The following is a 19,274-nucleotide window of genomic DNA, read 5'->3' as shown; positions in this document are numbered from 1 at the left end:
GGAGTAACATTTTTTAATATATTAAATAGGTTAAAAAACAAGTTTTACCATTGACAGAATATGTAATTGATTGTCTTACAAAACATGACATATTAAACATAAAACTAAATAGTATCAGTAGCTAGCTAATATATAATTTATAAAACCCAACATTTGCAGTAGATGGTTAAAATTAAACATTATTCACCAATGTGATAAAATCAAGTTGATTTCCTTTGTTTAATACATTGCTTCACGGTAGAGTTATAAAGAAATAGGGACTAACCCTGTAGTCTGAGTTTTTTCTTTTGATTTAAAGCACTCAACTGTGTTATGTGGCCAAAGGAAATCGTTGCATCGTGTCAAAAGCTAAAATTGAAGTACAATGTTATAAAGGAAACAATATAAGGCTAGGTTTGTAATAAAGAAATTAACATACAGACATATATATAGGCTAATTTAAAAGAAAAATAATATTCAGATTTAAATGAAGCAAACAGTGGTCCTTAATATAAGCTAACGTCAACAGAATTTTAGAATGTGTAGATAGCTAAACAGACAGAATTACCTGATTATGATTTTTATAATGTGAGCTTTCAATAATAGTTTAGCGCAAAGGGCACGACTGAACCGCAAACCTCAATCAGTGAATAGACTATTTTCGATTTATTTTTAGATATTTGATAAGAAACATTTTAGGTCAAGCAATATTTTGTTGTATTTGCGACGTTGTGCAATTTAACCTACAACTAAAAGGAAATTTGTTAAAATGGCACAGTTATGTAAGTAATATTAGTTATATTTAAATGTTCGAATACAATCACAATTTGTGTTTTAAGCTTTTAGTAATAATTGTACTTTAATGCAGTTTGTGGAAACAATGTGTGTAACCCATTTAACGAGCAGTGCTGTTATGGTAACACTTGCCTACCAGATGATAATGACTGTGTTATTGAATCTATCTTGAGTCTTGGGTAAGTTTTGTTCTAACTTTATTGATAACTTTATGTATATTATCCTGTCTTTTAAATGGTGATATTATGTTTGTTGTTTTTACTAGTCAAGGAGCTGCTATTGGAATACTGATTGGGTGTATTTGTTTGGTTTTGCTGCTATTTGCTGCTTGTGTGAAATGTTGTTGTCTTTGCTGTCAAAGCAACAGAGCTCAACAACCACCATACGTGATACTGGCTCCTTCTGCTACAGTCCAAACAGGTATTATATTTGTATATCTGTTAGTACAATTACATTTTATATTGTGTAGAATTTTAAATGATTTACATTGTATGTATCATACCGACGCATTTTAAGATATTGCACAAGGCGATGTAATCAAGTCATGCGTTTAACTTTCCTTTGAGTCATATTTTCTGCTGACATAAGAAATATATTGGTTTCAGACATGTGATGTTCAAATTTCTTTAAGAAATGTTATATTAAAATCGTTTATACAAATAGCAACCTTAAATTATATTTTGTTGTTTACCCTGTTTAAAATAAAAGTTAAATAAAGTTTTATGTCAACAACCTATAATGTAAGTAAACATTAATTTAATCTGTTTAAAGTTCACGATCCATTTAAATTTTTTTTTTTCACAAATACTTCGATCTTGTATTAGTTACGTGTTTATTATACTAGATTAAATATTATTAGTTTTTGACCATTTATCTTTAAATAATTAACAATTACTCTTAGGACAACAACAACCTCCCCAACAGGCTCAAAACTGGGGCAACCCTCCTAAACAGAATCAGCAACCCCCACAATATTCTGCTTAAAATGCTGCTTTGTTTCGAGTGATGTACATAAACGAATTAATCATTTTCAAAAACTTAAAAATTAAATCATTAAAACTTAAATATTGACACTTTTGTGCACAAACTTTAGAAGTTATTTTGCAATATAGTTAATTTTATTTTATTTCAAAAAAGTTTAGCGCTGTAGTAAGGATTCTGCTTTAGTTTATCCTTATCTAGCATTAACATATGTAACCTGTTTTTTTTTTCGTTACTCTACAACTTTATGGAATGTAAATATATTCGAAAACTTGTGTAAAGACACCCCTGTCTTAAACTGTCAAACGTACAAAGTTGAAAAGGAAATTTATTAATTTAGTTTAGCAAAATGACGTTTTAAAAAACGTCTTCTTATTGTACATAAATCAGTTTACATCTCAATAGTTCAAGATACGTTCCAAAGTTCAATTCAAACATGCGAAACAAAAACTTTTTGTTTACTGTATTTCAAAAGTGAATATTACGAAAAATATTTTGGAAGTAAGTTTTGCCTCAGGCATTATGTCATCACAAGACTTTTAACTGTGGTTTTAAAAAGAAATTCCGCCTTATGAGTCATCCAACCAAATGTAGTTGGTTACAGTCATATTTATATTTAACCTAAATAGTCAAATTTGTTATTAAACAATCTAAGTTCTATTTAAAGTTTATAAATTTTATTTTGCTTTTTATAAATGATTAAAGAATTATTTAGAATATATGATTGAGTAGTAAGTAACTAGTTCAAAATCTGTTTATGCAAATTATAAGCATTCTGTTTAACAGAACCATGTTTTGCCTTGAGACTTACTTCATCACGAGGTGCTTTAAAAAAATCCCCATATTTTAAGTCATCTGACCTAGTGTAGGCTATTTAAGTCGTACAAATATTTAACACAAGCAGTCAAGTAAGTCACAGAACCTACACCTTTGTAAAAATATCTTGCCTATTTGGCGTTTTTAAATTTAAACATGACATTATAATTTGCATCCTTATGAATAATTAAAAGATTATATAACCAGTGGTCCATCGGTTTTAAAATGCGTTGTTGGACGTTCATATTCTGTTTAAATTTTAGATTGTATCTGAATTTGCATATTGACCTAGGTTTACCAATTTAAAGATTGATTGACGTTTATGTATGTATTAAATTCCGAGGGAGAGTGTTGTAAAATATTGATTTTTTTATTAAGCAGAACTGTAGTCTACATTTGGCGTTTATAACCACGTAGAAAAATGATATTAAACAGGACAAAAAGCACAAAATATTTTTTTCCTAGGGTTTGAGTTAAATTTTAAACTGATACTATATAAAATTACCACGCAATTGGTTCCTAATTTTAAAAGCATTGCTTTGAAATGTGGTTAGTTTAACATAGTGTTAACAGCGAAAGGAAAAAGAAAAACAAATACAGCCTCTCAAGAGTATTAGTCATTTAAAGCTTTTAAGACAAGTAGATTTCTTTAATAAGATTGTTTTTATTTCAGATAAGTTTTCTGCTAAAAAAAGAAGCAAATTAAAATATGTTTTACTTGAAGAAAGCTATTCCACTTTGTTTGATAATATTCTTTGTCTTTAATTGCTTGATTGGATCAGATGCCAGAGGAAGGGGCGGGGGTGGCGGAGGCAGGGGTGGAGGAGGTAGAGGGGGGTCAAGAGGGGGCTCAAGAGGGGGGTCAAAAAGGGGGTCAAGCTTTGGAGGGGGGGCATTTAGGCCTAGTGTAAAAAAGTTAGTGACCTTTGTTAAAATTAAATTTGATAAAAACTTTATTGGTGGATGTTTTTTACCTCAAAATTTTTTTTAAATAAAAAGAGTATATAATATGCATTACGCTGCCTTAGAGTCTACGTTTTGTAAATGTGAATAAATTATTTATAAGGTAATAAACCACGTTTCCTTCTTTAACTAATTACAACAAGCGAACACAATAAGTAGATTAAAAATGCTTGCATAAAATCCGCTTTATTTGATTTTTTCAGTTTGCTTAATACTTTTTATACGACAGAGCTTTGATCGGATCAGCAGTGGTAGGTGGGGTCATATTAGCAACTCGACCTCGTTATCGTTACTATGGCAACCCAACATCAAATTCAGATTACTTGTATGTATAAATCTAGTTGTGAAACGTGCTAGTTGAAAGAAATATAAAACCTCTTTATGTTTTGAATTATTCGTTTCAGTTACTACAGTGCAAGCGATCTGAATAGGTCGTTCAATGTGAATGGAAATCGATATTGGACTCCATTCCAGCTTTATTTTAACGACGAAAATATACAAACTTGTCTGATCGTTCCTCTGAACATTAGTAAGTACATCTTTAAATCAATCAACTGTAAAGTCAAGGCATATTAAAAGTTGGCAATATTTCATCATAGTTAATATTACAACTTTATCTTTTTTTAGCTCGATATAATTGTCCATCTACATTTCGAAGTCGAGTAACAAACAGAACAGAATTCAAATTTCCGTCTGAATTTCCGAAGAATGTTAGTTTGGTTAATGCTTATAATAAAATTAACATCTGCTGTGGTTGTAGTGCACTGCGATGTAATTGTATAGCAATTCTGACGCTGCTTTCGTTACTATTATTCTCGAATATCTTTCAATCCAAATAGATTCGATATAGAATAAAACGTTTGGAATTTAAATTAACAATTTTTTTTGTTAGTTGTATATTGCTATATATTTTGGTGTCCTTGGGAAGCTTTATGTTTTAATAAAGATCTATATAAGGGATAATAATATAAAACTTTTTGACAATACGAGATTTATGTAAGGACATTTTTGCTCTTGCTTATAAAATTTTACAAGTAGCGTATACGTTTTTAAGCACTTCGAGCAAAAGACGCGCTTGTTTTAAATTTTTTCTTTCTTCGCGGCGAGAACGCGCATTTTTGTTTTACAAACACACTAACAAAGTGTAGTTACTGTAATTGCTTTAGTGTTATTATGATAAATAGGCCAGGCAGTATATAATGTAGGATTTACCTTCTATAAACGTATATATGTTATTTATAGGCTTAAACATTGCTTAAATAGTCAATAAGTTACTGTTTTGTACATTTTTTACAATTTAGAATTTATAAAGGTTTTAATATTGGTAAGGAAAATGGAAAATCGACAATATAACCAATAACGGACATTCTTCCAAAATACGGGTTCAAGTGAAAAGAAGAATGAGGTGATGTACTTTTAACTTATTTTTATGTGGTAGTTAGTCTGAATCACATGCATATGTATATGTTGAAACCAAAATAGTATTTTTCGAAAGTAACTTTATTTGTTTACAAATGTAAATTTTTTTAAACAAATATGTTTATTAACAGAATAATATTGTAATTATACAAAAGCAGTAACGTTACGCATTCGTTTTTTTAAGTTTCGGTTGTCTTTAAAATTGTCACAATCTAGTTTCTTTAGATTTCGCGATCACAATTAATTATTACACATATAATTCATTGCAAGAAACAATTAAGTAATAATATAAGGTATAGGAAAATGTAAAAACAAAAATTCCGAGACTTATAAATTGTAATGTGCTTTTATAGCACGTACGATAAATGTTTCTTTTTGAAAATTGAATTATTGAGTTATTACTAACTCAAGGTCACCAGCATAAATTCTGTTAACAAAAAGCAAACATTATTAAGGAAATATACAGAAATGTAGAAAAGTTATTTGGTTGATATGATTAAAAAAATTAAGAGATCAATGATTAATTATAAAAGCACAATCATAAAAGAACAATATAACAAACACCAAAAATTAAATTAAAATAAAAAACAAAAAATTTTAAGATGGTTTGTCGTAATTTACCAAAATAGTTTGGGTACAATTACAACATGCTATATTCCATAGTAACACTGATACGTAAATAGTGTGATGTTTTATGTACAGGTTTTTAAAGTGCATACGTTAAACTTTACCTTGAACAGACAAATTTAGTTTTAATCGTAATTTAAATGCAAATAATTGATAAACTAACTTTTAGATATAAATCAACATTGCAAAAATTTCGCAGGAATATTTTTAACATTCGTTCAAAAAGCTTGGGATGTCTAATCCGCTGAGTATTGTCAGTTTTCCGCCGTGATAAAATGGGTTAACTGCCGCGCAAATCGGCTCATCGAACCGATCCTCGTTGTAGGTGTGAAGTATTTGCTTGTGGTCAGGGTCAACAAATTGAATAACTCCTTTAAAAATAAACAAGTTTCTTTAATATGAAACTCTAAACGTTAACATGCAGTTTAAAAATTAAAAAAGCCAGTCGGTAACAGAAAGTGGTATCCGCAATTATGTTACAAAATTTCTTTTGTATATTCAACTTTACCTAAATCGTAATCAAGATATATTCCAACTCGTTTCAAATAATGACGAGGGCTTTCCAACTTCGGTTCAATCTCGACCGGTTCTCCACTATGTCGTACCTATGACGTCAACCACATTACAAATCGTGACGTCACATAAAAAATATATACTTTAGATAAGATTTTTATTAACTCACCTTGTATTCGAATTTTGCTGCATTGTAATGTAATATCCATGACGAGTCGTTACTTCCCAGCCAACTGTTTCTTGGAACGCTTTGAAGAGCAACACCTACTGCCCATCCATCTCTGTTACATTGCACTTCCCAGTAATTTCTAAGCAAAGTAAATAGCAAGTGTTTATTTTGATGTTGTGTCTGTCTATGGTTAAGTATACTCAAGAAAAAATGTATGATCTATGCTGATAATCTTTTTACGAAAGGTGTGTTTTCTTTTTCCAGTAAAATAAATCTCCAACGTTTAAGTTGCTATTGCATTTTGTACCAGTTATGTTACAACGCAACTTAAATACAACGCCAATGAAGCATACCAACATTGCAAAAACTGGTTTGGTAAAATCAGTACAATATATATATATATACAGACCTTCCGGAGTAAAACGAAATGCTTCCAAGGACGTTCAGAGCAAACGTAAACCGGGACGGCGACTTCGGACTTTCGCTGAGCTTTTCTTCTCCGGGAAAGAATACCGAGTTAAAATCAGATGACAACTTTAACTTCACATGTGCAGTGGTCGCGTCAAAATGAAACTTGGCCGGAGCTGTGAACGTAAAACAAATACATAAACAGTGTTAAATATTAACACAAGTGCTTTATTAAATGTTTATCGAGACTTGATATAACAGAAATACAAACATTAACCCTGTGCAGATTTACTGATATGTTGTAACATCAAGAACCATTTTATACACTCACGTGCTAGTGTTTTAAAATGAGCTGGAAGACTCCATTTATCATCCCCTGCCTGATGACGCACTTTTATTGTGATGTCACAATTTGAAGGAAGATCGCGAAGTACATAACCATTAGTCGCTATTCCATTTTGGGACCTGTCATTTAAAGATAATATTCTTAAAAATAATACAAGTTTTGAGGCAATGTTTTTTGTTATTAGATTTTTGTATATCAGGTAAATGGTAATTGGTTCTTTGTTTACTTTGTCGTGATTTGATTCCTTGTTTTGTAACTCCATTCCATTTCGAAGAATTCTCCCTCGTTCTCTTCACAATACCACCGCACGGTGACGCTGTCCTTCGTGACGTCATAAATCGATCTTGGGGCGCAAATAATTGGAACAGTCGAATGGTCAGCTAAAATGCAAAATCTTTTTAATGCTTGGAGAACTTGAAACTAGTTTTTGTTATCGCTTTGGTTTGTTTAATTTTTGTGGATAAGATTTCGTGATATATTTGAATTGTAACATAATAAATGAGAGAGAATTGCTCAATCTGTTAAACTTTTCGAGATAAACCTGTTTACAGTACAAGTTAGTTTTTCCTAGAAAGTCTTATTCAAAATATGTTGCGGTCATTCATTGACGTAGATACGCGGGCATTGTGCACCAGAGAATTCAAATACTTACAATAAACAAAGCATGGAAATACGCAAAACAAAAAATTTTAAACAAATATGTTCACGCGAGTCATTCAATGTTAAAAGATTTCTTAGTAAGATTTACTTACCATTTGAAAAGGCTCCGTTTGGTAAACTTTCCAATGAACCATCTTCATAAAAAAAATATATATATAAATTATAAGATTGCTAAACCTATATATATATAGTATATATGTATATATAAGTTTGTCAGATGTAGATTTACCAATTTTGGAGCCTAGTTCCATTGACTGTATAACTTTTTTCATCCCCTCCAAATCAATTAAGGGTGTAGTGGCTTGGTCAGATATTGTTATCAATTCTGGCTCTTGCAAGTCGGGCAATATCGACAACCTAAAAATTACATCGGTTTAACTATTATATTAGTACAGAAACCAAACATAAACAATACAACTTATCGACTTAAATTTATCTAAGGAATAATTTACTTAACAAACAAAGGATTACTTTAAAAAGAAAAGTTAACCACGATACGTGACAAAGTTATATATGTCTTTCATTTGTCATTTTAACACTTATAAGTTAGTGTTATTGCTTCGCTACATTTGTATAGAAAATGAAAGGTTGAAATAGAAAGCTTAACGTGAGCTTTTCATAATTGTCTATAACCAGTAGAAACAAGCAAAAGTGAAACATTAATGTAAGCCATAATTGCTTGTACAAACACATTTCAAGTCTAGCACTTAACATATTCTTTAAAGTATTTTAGGTTTAGAAAATTGGATACTTTTTTATCAACTTCAATATTACTAGATATTGCTTTTTACTTGCCTTTGTTTAAGTTCTTTTACTGCATTCTCTCGTAAGCTTTCGCCAGACTCATTTCTGAGCCGTTTTGCAAAGCTGAGTATTCCTGAAATCAACTTCAAATTTCTTCGACATTGTTCGGATTGTTCTCGAATTTCTTCGACCTGTTCGCTGTTTTGTTTCTGTTTAACAAAACTAAAAATTTTAATGAAATGAAAAAAGAAAACGCTAAAAATGTCGTGATGTATAACTTTTTTAACAGGATATAAAACTTAAAGTTCTTAGGTATGTCCAGTTTTAAGCTCTACCTTTAACTTGTCTTTTAACTCGGCTTGTTTAATATGGAGGTGGGACATTAAATGGGAGAAGTCGGAGATAAGTTGATTTTCCCTCTTCTGAGCATTATTCTCAGCCTTCTTTATCTCGTTTTGCAGCAACTCCTGTCGTCGCAGAGTGTTTTTATATTGACCATCCAATTCGGTTATTTGATTGCTTACATATTCGCGAAACACACCGACTACTTGCAGGAAAAAATTCTAAAAAACAAACATATTTGATGATAAGAAAGAAAAGTGAACTGTCATCTTAACAACAGGTTGCCAATGGAAGATAACTATACAAATATAGAAAAATAAATCAGGGTGGAATACGAGCGCAATATAGATTCTTTTATTTCACAAAATCGATGGGGGTTGTATGAATCAGAATCAATGATTCTATTTTAAGCCTGCTAATGGCTTACATATATTACATTACTATTACCTTATTACGTTTTAATAAATTGACATCGCATAGAATTCTAATAAAATCCTTTGATCTAAGGCAGGCATCTCTTAGATAGATCTTTTTATTTGCCTAGTTTTTTATATTGCAATTTCTTATTAAAGTATTCAAAAATTAATCAAACACAATACACTTACTATGTCGTCATGATTTGATTCTCCGACGTCATCATTCTTCCCCGGAAAATCAAAACTTGACTTCGGCTCCCCCGTATCCAAGTAACCGGAGTCATTCGAAGATGTTGTGGATTCGCCCGAGCTTCGGATGCAATAATCCGCGGAGCTGTTTCTTCTGTATTCCGCGGATGCCATGTAGGTTGGATCAATCAATTTCATCGAACGCGGTGACAAGGGCGGAAGTTTCTGAAAGTAAGGACTTGAACAAGGAGATGTTTTTGTTTTAAGAGGAGTTGGGACAATAAGAGGAGTTGTTAAGTAAGTTGGCTTAACTTGTTTTTCTTCTTGCAATCCCGACATGTCGACACGTTTATATCACGTTATCCATTCAGTTCATAAAGCTTAATTTAGTAACATACTTATAACTAAAATCAATATAACGATTAATTAAGTATTAAACCGAAACTAGTACGCGGGCTATATTTATTACTAAGATCTTATTATTGATCCTTGATACAGCGAACCTTAAAGCAAATTTAATTTTGTAAGCCTTTTAGCAAAATGCAATCAAATAAATGTACGGTCCATCGATTATTAGATACTACTTCATAACTGGGCTCTTAACCTTTCATATTGATTGCCACTGAATTACTCTGCTAACTAAAGTCTTCAACGCAAATGGGCTTAGCACAACATTGCACGCAGTAATACATATTACAGTAACCACAAAAGAATACAGCATCTAAGGATAGGGCAAAATCCATTTGTTATATGAATAAATCAATACCAAAACGCCGAAATCTATTTCTGGCTTCGCGGAATATAATTTTGCAAGACGTGCAAATCTATTTTTTCTTGGCTTGTATATTGCCCGCACTTTTCGGCGAAATTGTCTTACATATTTAATTTTAAATATCTAATTTTTTTGCGAAGTTATATCTGCTCAACGAATTAAGGCTAGGCTTTTAAATAATGCATGGTTGAATTTTAATTAACTCGTTGTAGTAGTAAGCTATAACAGTTATAGACAATCAATTTAATAAACTTCATCAAATAACTATTTAAATAAAAACAACATCTACTACAAATATTTATTTACATTTTTCTGAAGTGAAACTAATTTATGACATCTTTCTAATTTGTAACTGTTGCTGTTGCTCGTAAATCTTTAAATCTTCTAATAACAAGTTTAGATTTTTAAGGACTACACAAGATATATTAGGTCGGTTATATTGATTATATGACAATTGGTAAATTAGTGTTCTCCGTTACGACAATAAGTCGATAGTTCATACAAGTACAATACCCATTCTATCTTATGACTAAGAATTTTTTTCATATATCTCAACTCTTTTAATCGGTCTATCTTAGTTGTTTATTTGTATTTAAGTATAGCGGGCGTCAAACCTTCTATTCCCATAAATAGAATCCATTATAGAAAAGGTTTTCACTTGTCGTTTGTTCAGACTCGGCCACACGTATACACAACACCAGACAGACTTTCCATTTAACACGCTGCGCATTTAAAAATCTATTTTTACACGGAATATTTCATTGACAATGGTCGGTAAGCGACCGCAGTCTTACCAACAGCACGTTATTTGATTTTACGTTCACTACAGCTCTGTGGGAACTAAGTTACTAACAATAGTTACCATCAGACCAAAAGGGCTAGAATAAAAGGCTGACGTTAGAAAAATGTTACGTAAATTATGCTACGTTACGGTTTTATTACACAACTTAGCTAACTCAATTAATAAAAATATGAGCACACTAATGTTCATTATGGTATTTTTAAATTTTGTAAAATTTATCTTAGCTTCTGTTTTTTTTAGCGCGCTTTAATCAATATAAAATACGATTTAGTCACTTTAATTCCACTGTAAATGTCAATTATTCAATCGAAGGAAATTAAAATCAAAAAAATATTAAATTCATTGCGTAAGGCGCTAGCTTAGTAGGCTCAAAATAACCTAATGTGAATTATTGAATTTTTAATTCAACAACAGGAAAAAATTTCGGAACAACGGAATTAAATATCAATTCGACTTCAGTTATTCTATTACACTAATAAATATTTTATACAATGCGTATTGTTTATAAAAAGGTCAACTAAAAATAAATTATAAACTAAGACTTTGAATCCATGTACATTAAAATTAAAACAAGCCTCTCCTACTAGTTGTTACGTGAATATTAGACTTAAAATTGTTGATTGTGCTTTTCTTGTATAGATTATATTCTAACCTACAATACCACATAATGCGTCATCGATTTTTCTATGTAAAACCATACTGCTTCTTAAGATATATTCTTACAAAATTAAATCTAAATTTTAAACCTGTGCGGTTACATTAGCCTAACATAACTGTGAATTTTTTGTGCGAAATTGATTTTTAAAATCACTTTGATGACACAAATTTCACTCTTGTAACAACATCTCAAGTGCCTGTTATTTTATCTGTTTTGAAGGTGCATATTTCGCCTAAATTACAAAGTTTTTCGAGAAGTTATAATATCTATAAATACACTGTTTCTATAAACAAAACATCTACATAAGAACCTTGTCGAAAACTTCGTTATAGATTGATTAATTTGGGTTCACTTTACAAAACATTCTAAAGTTTTATTTATTTTGAGATATTAAAGTAGAATACTTAATAAAAATTCAAATTAAATATTGACTAGGGAATCTAAAGGAAGTCAGTGCTTACGCTATTACCATAGAAAATAAGCTTATACAACTCTATTGCAGAGCTAAGCTTGATTTTTGCTTGTTTAATCATTGTTGTTATTGTTCAAATATTGCTGTGTAGACGGTTAACACTTCGATAAACACAATTCCTAAAATAGATTTGTAATAAAATCGTTGCGAGATTTTTTGCGCACGGTCCGCAGTTAAGCGAAAATAAATCGAAGTCATGTTTCCGCAAAAACTGAATATTAATTACCATTTAATCTAAATCTATAAATACATGAAATTTAGCTGAGACGGTATCTAATTATCGCAGTCGCTGATTTAAGGTATTGCACAAAGCAAACTATATGACGTCAAGCGGTATAGTCCAAGTCAATACAAATGAACTGCATTCTGTTGTTTAGTTATTACAACGCATGTTTATTTAATGCAATGTTACGGTGCTAATAAATAAATAAATAAATGAAGCCAAGCTAACCTGGTCAAAATCTTTTGAGCTTTTGTATAATTATTTTGATATTATACTTCTGCGTTATTACGTATCTGCTTATTATTGTTAAATTATATATTAGCCGATGCTATGGCTAGGATCATACAAATAACTTAACTATACCTTGCCAGAATGCAAGCTAGCTATTATTTATATGCATCGTAGTTGCGGACCTGACAAAAAAAATTTTAAAGGGGAGTTTTATTGCTCTTTAAAAACGTTTAACTATCTGAACATTTTGCATGGGAGTTAATTGGGCGTTTTCCCAATGCTGCGAGTTCGCCTAACTTTATAATTGATTATTTAGTCAAACCAATTTCATGTTATTGATTTTATCAACAGCGTTTAACCTACATAATAAGCCTGAGCCTACCGCTAATACAACTAATAAAATTTAACGATTCCTTTGTGTATACACGCATGACGCACTTAAGTCACGAGCCAACAAGTTTTAGCAGAAAATTATGTGCCAAAAATCAAAATAAAAGCATTTTTTTCATTGTTATTAAATTCTTTTCGACTCTCGTTATTTTCTCAAAACATTGTCAAAGCGCCTGTGGGTATACACCAAAAACAAGAAACCGTACACCATTATGCTTTTTATTATAGTTTTATTATAAACACAAACCTTCTTACAATGCCTATATTTTATAAATTTTTCACAGCTCAATTTGGTCGCAGCTTAAACAAAACGATTCCGATTAAACATGATCGATTTGGTTTTAATTATTTAAGAGAACGAAATAAATTCGTTAAATGAAATTACAATTAGGAAAAATGTGCATTACTTATTGGAATCATATTATAACTATAACCTATTATTAGTCATATAATGTTCATAAAATTTGAGTTAGGGGTATGGTTAGTGCAAGGTTTTTTGAGGACCGTCAAGGCAAAGAGTTCGTTTAAGGACCGTAAACTTTAGGTGATTTAAAAATTGTATTCAGGAAAGTCTATAAACTGTAAGCAAATTTGTTTATTGCAAGTATTTATCTAAAACTCGCAAGCAATCTCTTTTTTCATTAATTTTTGTGACGTAACTTCTGGATTACCATTATGTCACGAGTCTTGTTCAATCGAATAAACACAGAATTAACACGTGGTTTAATACGTAGTTTGATAAAATAGAAAATTTATTAGCCTTGCTGTGTGCAGATTTACAATCGATTAAAATATATTTTTAGTAGAATATTATTTAAATAGTATTATCTGTTTATAATCTGCATAATGCCTAAATCCAGAAGAGATAAAAAAGGTAAGATTTTTGTATTTTTTCTTTAAAATTACCTCGACTTTAATTATAATTAGTGAGTTTTTGATTCTATTTAATCATCCATGCCTGACTTATGTCTTTAAAATTGTATTTCAACGTTATTTTTATATTTAGTATCCCTGACACAAACAAAGAAAAAGGGTTTAGAAGCAAAACAGACTTTGGTTGAAGAGGTATTTTTATTATTTATTTTCGTTATTTGTTTTTGACACCACTGTCTGTCTGTTCACTGTATATCCACTTAACATTGTGAGTTATTTAGGTTTTATTGTTTTAGGTGCGAAAATGTGTTGAGGAACATGAAAGAATATTTGTGTTTAGTGTTTATAACATGAGAAATAGTAAATTGAAAGAAGTCAGAAACTCTTGGAAACATAGCAGGTTTAATAACTTTTTTGCTGATTATTGACACCTGTAAAAATAACAAATGTTCGAATTATTGGCATGTGTGCAAATTATAAAAATAACTGCTAAAGCTGGTATAAGGTTAACTTTAGTTTTAGACACTATTAACTTTCATATTTGTTTTATTGCAGATTCTTTTATGGTAAAAATAAAGTTATGGCATTGGCATTGGGAAGAAATGCTGAAACAGAAATCAAAGAAAATTTACATCATCTCGCTGAAAAACTTGTTAATGAAGTTGGTGTTTTATTTACAAGTAAAAGCAAAGAAGACACGATAGAGTAAGAGCAGTTCATTTTTTCTGTCAAAGTATTATCTTTTTTTTATATTTATATATCCTTGGCTTGGGAAGGTTGACTTCACAATTTAAACATAGAGTAACATTTAGTGTAAGAGCAGTGGGGATTGAACCAAAGACCCCATGAAGTGAAGACAAGTATTCTGAACACTAAACCATGCTGCCAAACTTAATTCCTGTGTGAGATTTAATTTTTAAAAATGGGTTTTAACAATTTCTATTTTACAGCTGGTTTCAAAAATACTCTGAACATGATTATGCCAGAGCTGGAAACATTGCAACAAGCACGGTTACTTTAGATGAAGGGCCTTTGGTTCAATTCTCACATGCCATTGAACCACATTTAAGAAAACTGGGCATGCCAGTGGCACTAAAGAAGGGTAAGTATAGTGTGTTGAGTGTACAGTCATAAAGCCTAATTTATTTTTTTGCTTGGAACAAAGTTAATGTGTCTAAATTTTTTAGGAATTGTCACCATGCTTCAGGATTATACAGTATGCAATGAAGGCGATAAGCTGTCACCAGAGCAAGCAAAAATATTGGTAAGACCGAAATTAGGAGTCGCAATACAAGTTTTCTAATTTATAACCGGCATTTTTTAATTTAGAAACTGTTAAAAGTAGTGATGTCACAATTCAGTATTGAGATGAAATACTGCTGGGACAAAACAACTGGAAAATTTGAAAGTCTCGAGGAGACAACACGAGAACAGATCTTCAACAAAGTCCGCGTCACTTCGGATGATCAGGAGTACGACTTTGTAGACAAGAACAACAACGAGGATGAAGTGAAGGAGATGGAGCAAGATGAGAATAATGCTCCAGAGGAGGTTGTTGAAGCGAAACCTGAGTTTAAGAAGACTGCCACTGAGCAAGACATGTTGGCTGTACTAAAAGATAAAAACACTGCTCCTATGGAAGTTATAGCTTCTTCTAAAGATGCCGGAAAAGATTTTAAGAATGACAAAAACTTGGATGACGTAGAGGAAAAGGTTTTAAGTCCTGTTGAGATTAAAAGAAGAAGATCAATGCGACTTCGTAACAAAATAAAATAGTTTTTGATTACAAAAATGTTGTTTTTCATTGTGGGCATCAAGAGGTAACTGTTATTGTCTTAGGTATGCATCTGTAAAGATAAGACTAGGATATTTATTTGTTGTTTTTAATTGCACACAGCCTTTATCAAAGGAGTTACAACACAAATTTAATGTCAATACAAATTATTTGCTACAATTTAGTTATCAAGGAAGCTTCAGGCTTCCAGCTGCTTTCCAAAACCCATCATCAGTTGTTCCTGAAAACCTTTCAGTTAAATAAACTTCTTTAATGTGCATTTTTCCAAACTTGAAACCCTCATATCTTGATAAAATCTTTTCAGCATTGAATGTTTCTCGTTGGACATTATAAGCCCTTTTGTTGTACTTTGTCAGCATTGGCACATTAGCATCTTTGCGCAGTTTAGTGTTCATTAACGTCCCATGCACTTTGACTTGATCATATTGTTTTTCTGTCAACCCAGCATTGGTAAACGCATTGTTCAGTTGATCAGCAAGTTGTTGAAGTCGGTCTGAACCATCGGAGCACTGTACCTGTTTAAATTTTAAAGCTTTTTTGAAATAATAGCAAACAATATTTAAGCTAACCCCTATAAAAATTTGTTTTTAAACCTTTGCATATAAAACGTCCACCGCAGTTGGATCGTCGTTCATGTACTCTAATCCTTTAACCTCCACTTCAAGGGGTGCTCCTTGAATAATTTTCGGCAACTGTTCGTTTGAAAAGGTATCCAAGATGTCATTTGCAGCATCCACTTCTTGTTGGTTGAGCAAGCTGAGGATACATATTGTAAGATGAAGTTTGCAGGGATTTTGGAAAATGCTTTCGTCGATCCCACGCTCCGAGGAATAATGTTGTAAAACCAATTCTTGAAATTTTAGAAAATTTCGTTTTACATCATCGCCATTTAAAGCAATTGAAATAAAATGGGTAAATGGCTCCTTCCATCTTTTTGCTGACAATATCATCTCTATTCTTGTCTTCGCTTTAAAAAGTGATGGGGACTCTCTTGAAGAAATGACAATCTCTCCTTCTGTTCCTTTTGGAGGTATCTGGATTCGGACGTTGGTTTCTTGTTCTAACTTTTTCTTTGTGCTACCACCTGTTCCAATTATGTATTTAAAGAAGGCACTTGGAATAGAAATTGATAACTGATACCTGTAACATAAAATTGTCAAACAGTTAAAAAAGATTAGCCCTCAAACTTAATTGCAAATTAGTTTTTAGTCCCTAACTATTTAAAGCCAGAGTTAAGTTTGTTAAAACCATAAATACAGGTTGTTATAAGTTCACCTTCCATTAACTTTTTTAACTTCATTTTCCTCTTTCGTATCAAGTGGTTCTGGTTCTTCGTCCCAAGCTAGTATTCTTCCTTTTTGTGAGGTTAAAACTTTTTCAGGTATTCTATCTCTTGCAGCTCTATAATTACAATACAAGCGGCCATCTATATTAACAACACAGGGATTAAGAATATCCATGGCATCTAAAATAACTGTGAGTTGGTTCTGGAAATTGGCGTGCACGAGACTTAAAAATGCACGCCTGTCTACATAAAAATGCACGCCATTATTTGCACGCCAATTATGTACTGTCGTCTAGCGGTTTTATTTTATAAAGAAATCAGCCATGTTTTAAACCTGTTTTAAACAATTTAAAAAACACGTTTTTATTAAAAAATAAATTTAAAAAAAAAAACTCGTGCACCATATCTTGCAGTAAAAAAATAATTATATAATTAAAAAAAATACTTTTGGGTATTTTGGAGCAAAAAAATTACTTACAATCTAATTTGAGTCAGTTTAACGTCTTTAAAATCAAGTTTTTGTCACATTTCGGTGACTTATTTTTTCCCCCAAAACAGCGATTTTTGGCATTTTCTATAAGGGTATAAGCCTTGGTGTTTTTGCTGAATTTGGCCGAAAATAAAAAAAAAATATTTTGGCATTTTTTAGCAAAAAAGGCATATACAGTCTACTATAACCCATCCAAACGTTTTAAATCTGTTTTTAACAATTTAAAAATCACCTTTTTTATCAAAAAATAAAATTTATGAAAAAGCGACTCTTGTGCACCAGCTTGCAGTAAAAAAAATAAATATAAAATTTAAAATAAATACTTTTGGGTATTTTGGAGCAAAAAAATTACTTACAATCTAATTTGAGTCAGTTTAACGTCTTTAAAATCAAGTTTTTGTCACATTTCGGTGACTTATTTTTTCCCCCAAAACAGCGATTTTTGGCATTTTCTACAAGGGTATAGCCTTGGTGTTTTTGCTGAATTTGGCCGAAAATAAAAAAAAATATTTTGGCACTTTTTGCAAAAAAGGCATTAACAGTCTACTATAAGCCGTCCTGACGTTTTAAATCTGTTTTTAACAAATTAAAAATCACGTTTTTATCAAAAAAAAATTAAAAAAAACTACTCTCGTGCACCATCTTGCAGTAAAAAAATAAGTATAAAATTTAAAATAAATACTTTTGGGTGTTTTAGGGCAAAAAGAGTCCTTACCATCTGATTTGAGTCAGTTTAACGGTACAATCTGATTTGAGTTGGTTTAACGTTTTTAAAATCAGGTTTTTGGCAAATTTCAGTGTTGGGTATTCTTGTAGAGTGGACAGAACATTGTTTTAAACAAATCTTTCAACCAAGTATCTACGTTTAAATATCTATGTAAATAAACCGGGACCTTTCATCTCCCGCGTTAGTTCAGTGGTTAGACCACCAGGCTGCAAAGCATCCAACTCGGGTTCGATTCCTCGGTTGGGTATCCTTGAAGGGTCGATGGAACAATGTTTTGGACAAATCTTTCAACCAAGTGTCTACGTTTGAACAAATGTACCCTTCAAAATGCAGAAGATTAGGTGGCGCCACGCTTGCTGGTGTGGAACAGTCGAATACTTGCGAGTCGGCTATGCTGGGTTCGATACCCAGCTTCGGCAGAGGTGACCCGCCGTCTTCGGCGACGTAGTCGCCAGATCATCTCTTAGAGCTTATCTCTACGAGCTAAACTTTTTTTTTGTAAAATTTTCTATTAAAAATTTTCTTTTAGCTGTAAGAGCTCATCTCTTAGAGCTTATCTCTACGAGCTAAAATTTTTTTTTTGCTAAAATTTTCTCTTAGCTGTAAGAGCTCATCTCTTAGAGCTTATCTCTACGAGCTAAACTTTTTTTTTGTAAAATTTTCTATTAAAAATTTTCTTTTAGCTGTAAGAGCTCATCTCTTAGAGCTTATCTCTACGAGCTAAAATTTTTTTTTTGCTAAAATTTTCTCTTAGCTGTAAGAGCTCATCTCTTAGAGCTTATCTCTACGAGCTAAACTTTTTTTTTGTAAAATTTTCTATTAAAAATTTTCTTTTAGCTGTAAGAGCTCATCTCTTAGAGCTTATCTCTGCGAGCTAAACTTTTTTTTTGTAAAATTTTCTATTAAAAATTTTCTTTTAGCTGTAAGAGCTCATCTCTTAGAGCTTATCTCTACGAGCTAAAATTTTTTTTTTTGCTAAAATTTTCTCTTAGCTGTAAGAGCTCATCTCTTAGAGCTTATCTCTACGAGCTAAACTTTTTTTTTGTAAAATTTTCTATTAAAAATTTTCTTTTAGCTGTAAGAGCTCATCTCTTAGAGCTTATCTCTACGAGCTAAAATTTTTTTTTTTGCTAAAATTTTCTTTTAGCTGTAAGAGCTCATCTCTTAGAGCTTATCTCTACGAGCTAAA

The 19,274-nt window shown here is 31.4% G+C and overlaps 5 protein-coding genes across 5 annotated transcripts; 3 read left to right on the top strand and 2 right to left on the bottom strand.

The window, feature by feature from the left end:
- The first annotated feature begins 628 nt into the window (after window positions 1-628).
- On the top strand, window positions 629-2,040 carry LOC145759869 (uncharacterized). Its single transcript, XM_082573725.1, has 4 exons — window positions 629-761; window positions 848-953; window positions 1,040-1,194; window positions 1,676-2,040. The coding sequence occupies exons 1-4, from the start codon at window positions 749-751 to the stop codon at window positions 1,756-1,758; spliced, it is 357 nt and encodes a 118-aa protein (XP_082429851.1). The 5' UTR covers window positions 629-748; the 3' UTR covers window positions 1,759-2,040.
- A 1,313-nt stretch (window positions 2,041-3,353) lies between these two features.
- LOC145759648 (uncharacterized) lies at window positions 3,354-4,373 on the top strand. Its single transcript, XM_082573496.1, has 4 exons — window positions 3,354-3,478; window positions 3,764-3,859; window positions 3,939-4,063; window positions 4,162-4,373. The coding sequence occupies exons 1-4, from the start codon at window positions 3,354-3,356 to the stop codon at window positions 4,371-4,373; spliced, it is 558 nt and encodes a 185-aa protein (XP_082429622.1).
- A 665-nt stretch (window positions 4,374-5,038) lies between these two features.
- Window positions 5,039-9,766, bottom strand: LOC145759360 (E3 ubiquitin-protein ligase Midline-1-like). Its single transcript, XM_082573172.1, has 11 exons — window positions 9,368-9,766; window positions 8,756-8,983; window positions 8,472-8,629; window positions 7,906-8,033; window positions 7,769-7,810; window positions 7,243-7,396; window positions 7,002-7,135; window positions 6,672-6,846; window positions 6,263-6,401; window positions 6,089-6,185; window positions 5,039-5,951 (listed from the first exon to the last, which is right to left on the bottom strand). Exons 1-11 carry the CDS (start codon window positions 9,704-9,706, stop codon window positions 5,788-5,790), a joined length of 1,758 nt encoding a protein of 585 aa, XP_082429298.1. The 5' UTR covers window positions 9,707-9,766; the 3' UTR covers window positions 5,039-5,787.
- A 3,872-nt stretch (window positions 9,767-13,638) lies between these two features.
- Window positions 13,639-15,600, top strand: LOC145759196 (mRNA turnover protein 4 homolog). The gene is made up of 7 exons (XM_082572963.1): window positions 13,639-13,789; window positions 13,922-13,980; window positions 14,085-14,188; window positions 14,344-14,493; window positions 14,739-14,890; window positions 14,976-15,052; window positions 15,118-15,600. Exons 1-7 carry the CDS (start codon window positions 13,762-13,764, stop codon window positions 15,562-15,564), a joined length of 1,017 nt encoding a protein of 338 aa, XP_082429089.1. The 5' UTR covers window positions 13,639-13,761; the 3' UTR covers window positions 15,565-15,600.
- LOC145759195 (activating signal cointegrator 1 complex subunit 1-like) lies at window positions 14,872-17,085 on the bottom strand. The gene is made up of 3 exons (XM_082572961.1): window positions 16,859-17,085; window positions 16,177-16,723; window positions 14,872-16,098 (listed from the first exon to the last, which is right to left on the bottom strand). The coding sequence occupies exons 1-3, from the start codon at window positions 17,041-17,043 to the stop codon at window positions 15,751-15,753; spliced, it is 1,080 nt and encodes a 359-aa protein (XP_082429087.1). The 5' UTR covers window positions 17,044-17,085; the 3' UTR covers window positions 14,872-15,750.
- Between the last annotated feature and the right edge of the window lie 2,189 nt (window positions 17,086-19,274).

The sequence above is a fragment of the Corella eumyota genome, chromosome 7 (assembly GCF_963082875.1).
Source record: "Corella eumyota chromosome 7, kaCorEumy4.1, whole genome shotgun sequence".
Classification (NCBI taxonomy): Eukaryota; Metazoa; Chordata; class Ascidiacea; order Phlebobranchia; family Corellidae; genus Corella; species Corella eumyota.
Note: the sequence above shows the minus strand (reverse complement) of the source record. Positions and strands in the feature narration are given on the sequence as shown.

Bases quoted from the DNA above. Each gene is read 5' to 3' on its own strand.
- LOC145759869 (XM_082573725.1), top strand. The intron at 954-1,039 runs GTAAGTTTTGTT...TGTTTTTACTAG, and splicing joins GAATCTATCTTGAGTCTTGG to TCAAGGAGCTGCTATTGGAA. The intron at 1,195-1,675 runs GTATTATATTTG...AATTACTCTTAG, and splicing joins TTCTGCTACAGTCCAAACAG to GACAACAACAACCTCCCCAA.
- LOC145759648 (XM_082573496.1), top strand. From the start codon at position 3,354: ATGCCAGAGGAAGGGGCGGGGGTGGCGGAGGCAGGGGTGGAGGAGGTA. The intron at 3,479-3,763 runs GTAAAAAAGTTA...TTTATACGACAG, and splicing joins GGGGGGCATTTAGGCCTAGT to AGCTTTGATCGGATCAGCAG. The intron at 4,064-4,161 runs GTAAGTACATCT...ATCTTTTTTTAG, and splicing joins GATCGTTCCTCTGAACATTA to CTCGATATAATTGTCCATCT.
- LOC145759360 (XM_082573172.1), bottom strand. From the start codon at position 9,706: ATGTCGGGATTGCAAGAAGAAAAACAAGTTAAGCCAACTTACTTAACA. The intron at 8,630-8,755 runs GTAGAGCTTAAA...TTTGTTAAACAG, and splicing joins AGTTAAAAGACAAGTTAAAG to AAACAAAACAGCGAACAGGT. The intron at 7,136-7,242 runs GTAAACAAAGAA...TTTAAATGACAG, and splicing joins AGGAATCAAATCACGACAAA to GTCCCAAAATGGAATAGCGA.
- LOC145759196 (XM_082572963.1), top strand. From the start codon at position 13,762: ATGCCTAAATCCAGAAGAGATAAAAAAG. The intron at 14,494-14,738 runs GTAAGAGCAGTT...TCTATTTTACAG, and splicing joins AGCAAAGAAGACACGATAGA to CTGGTTTCAAAAATACTCTG. The intron at 14,891-14,975 runs GTAAGTATAGTG...TAAATTTTTTAG, and splicing joins GCCAGTGGCACTAAAGAAGG to GAATTGTCACCATGCTTCAG.
- LOC145759195 (XM_082572961.1), bottom strand. From the start codon at position 17,043: ATGGATATTCTTAATCCCTGTGTTGTTAATATAGATGGCCGCTTGTAT. The intron at 16,724-16,858 runs GTGAACTTATAA...TTTATGTTACAG, and splicing joins GTTAAAAAAGTTAATGGAAG to GTATCAGTTATCAATTTCTA. The intron at 16,099-16,176 runs GTTTAAAAACAA...AAATTTAAACAG, and splicing joins TGGACGTTTTATATGCAAAG to GTACAGTGCTCCGATGGTTC.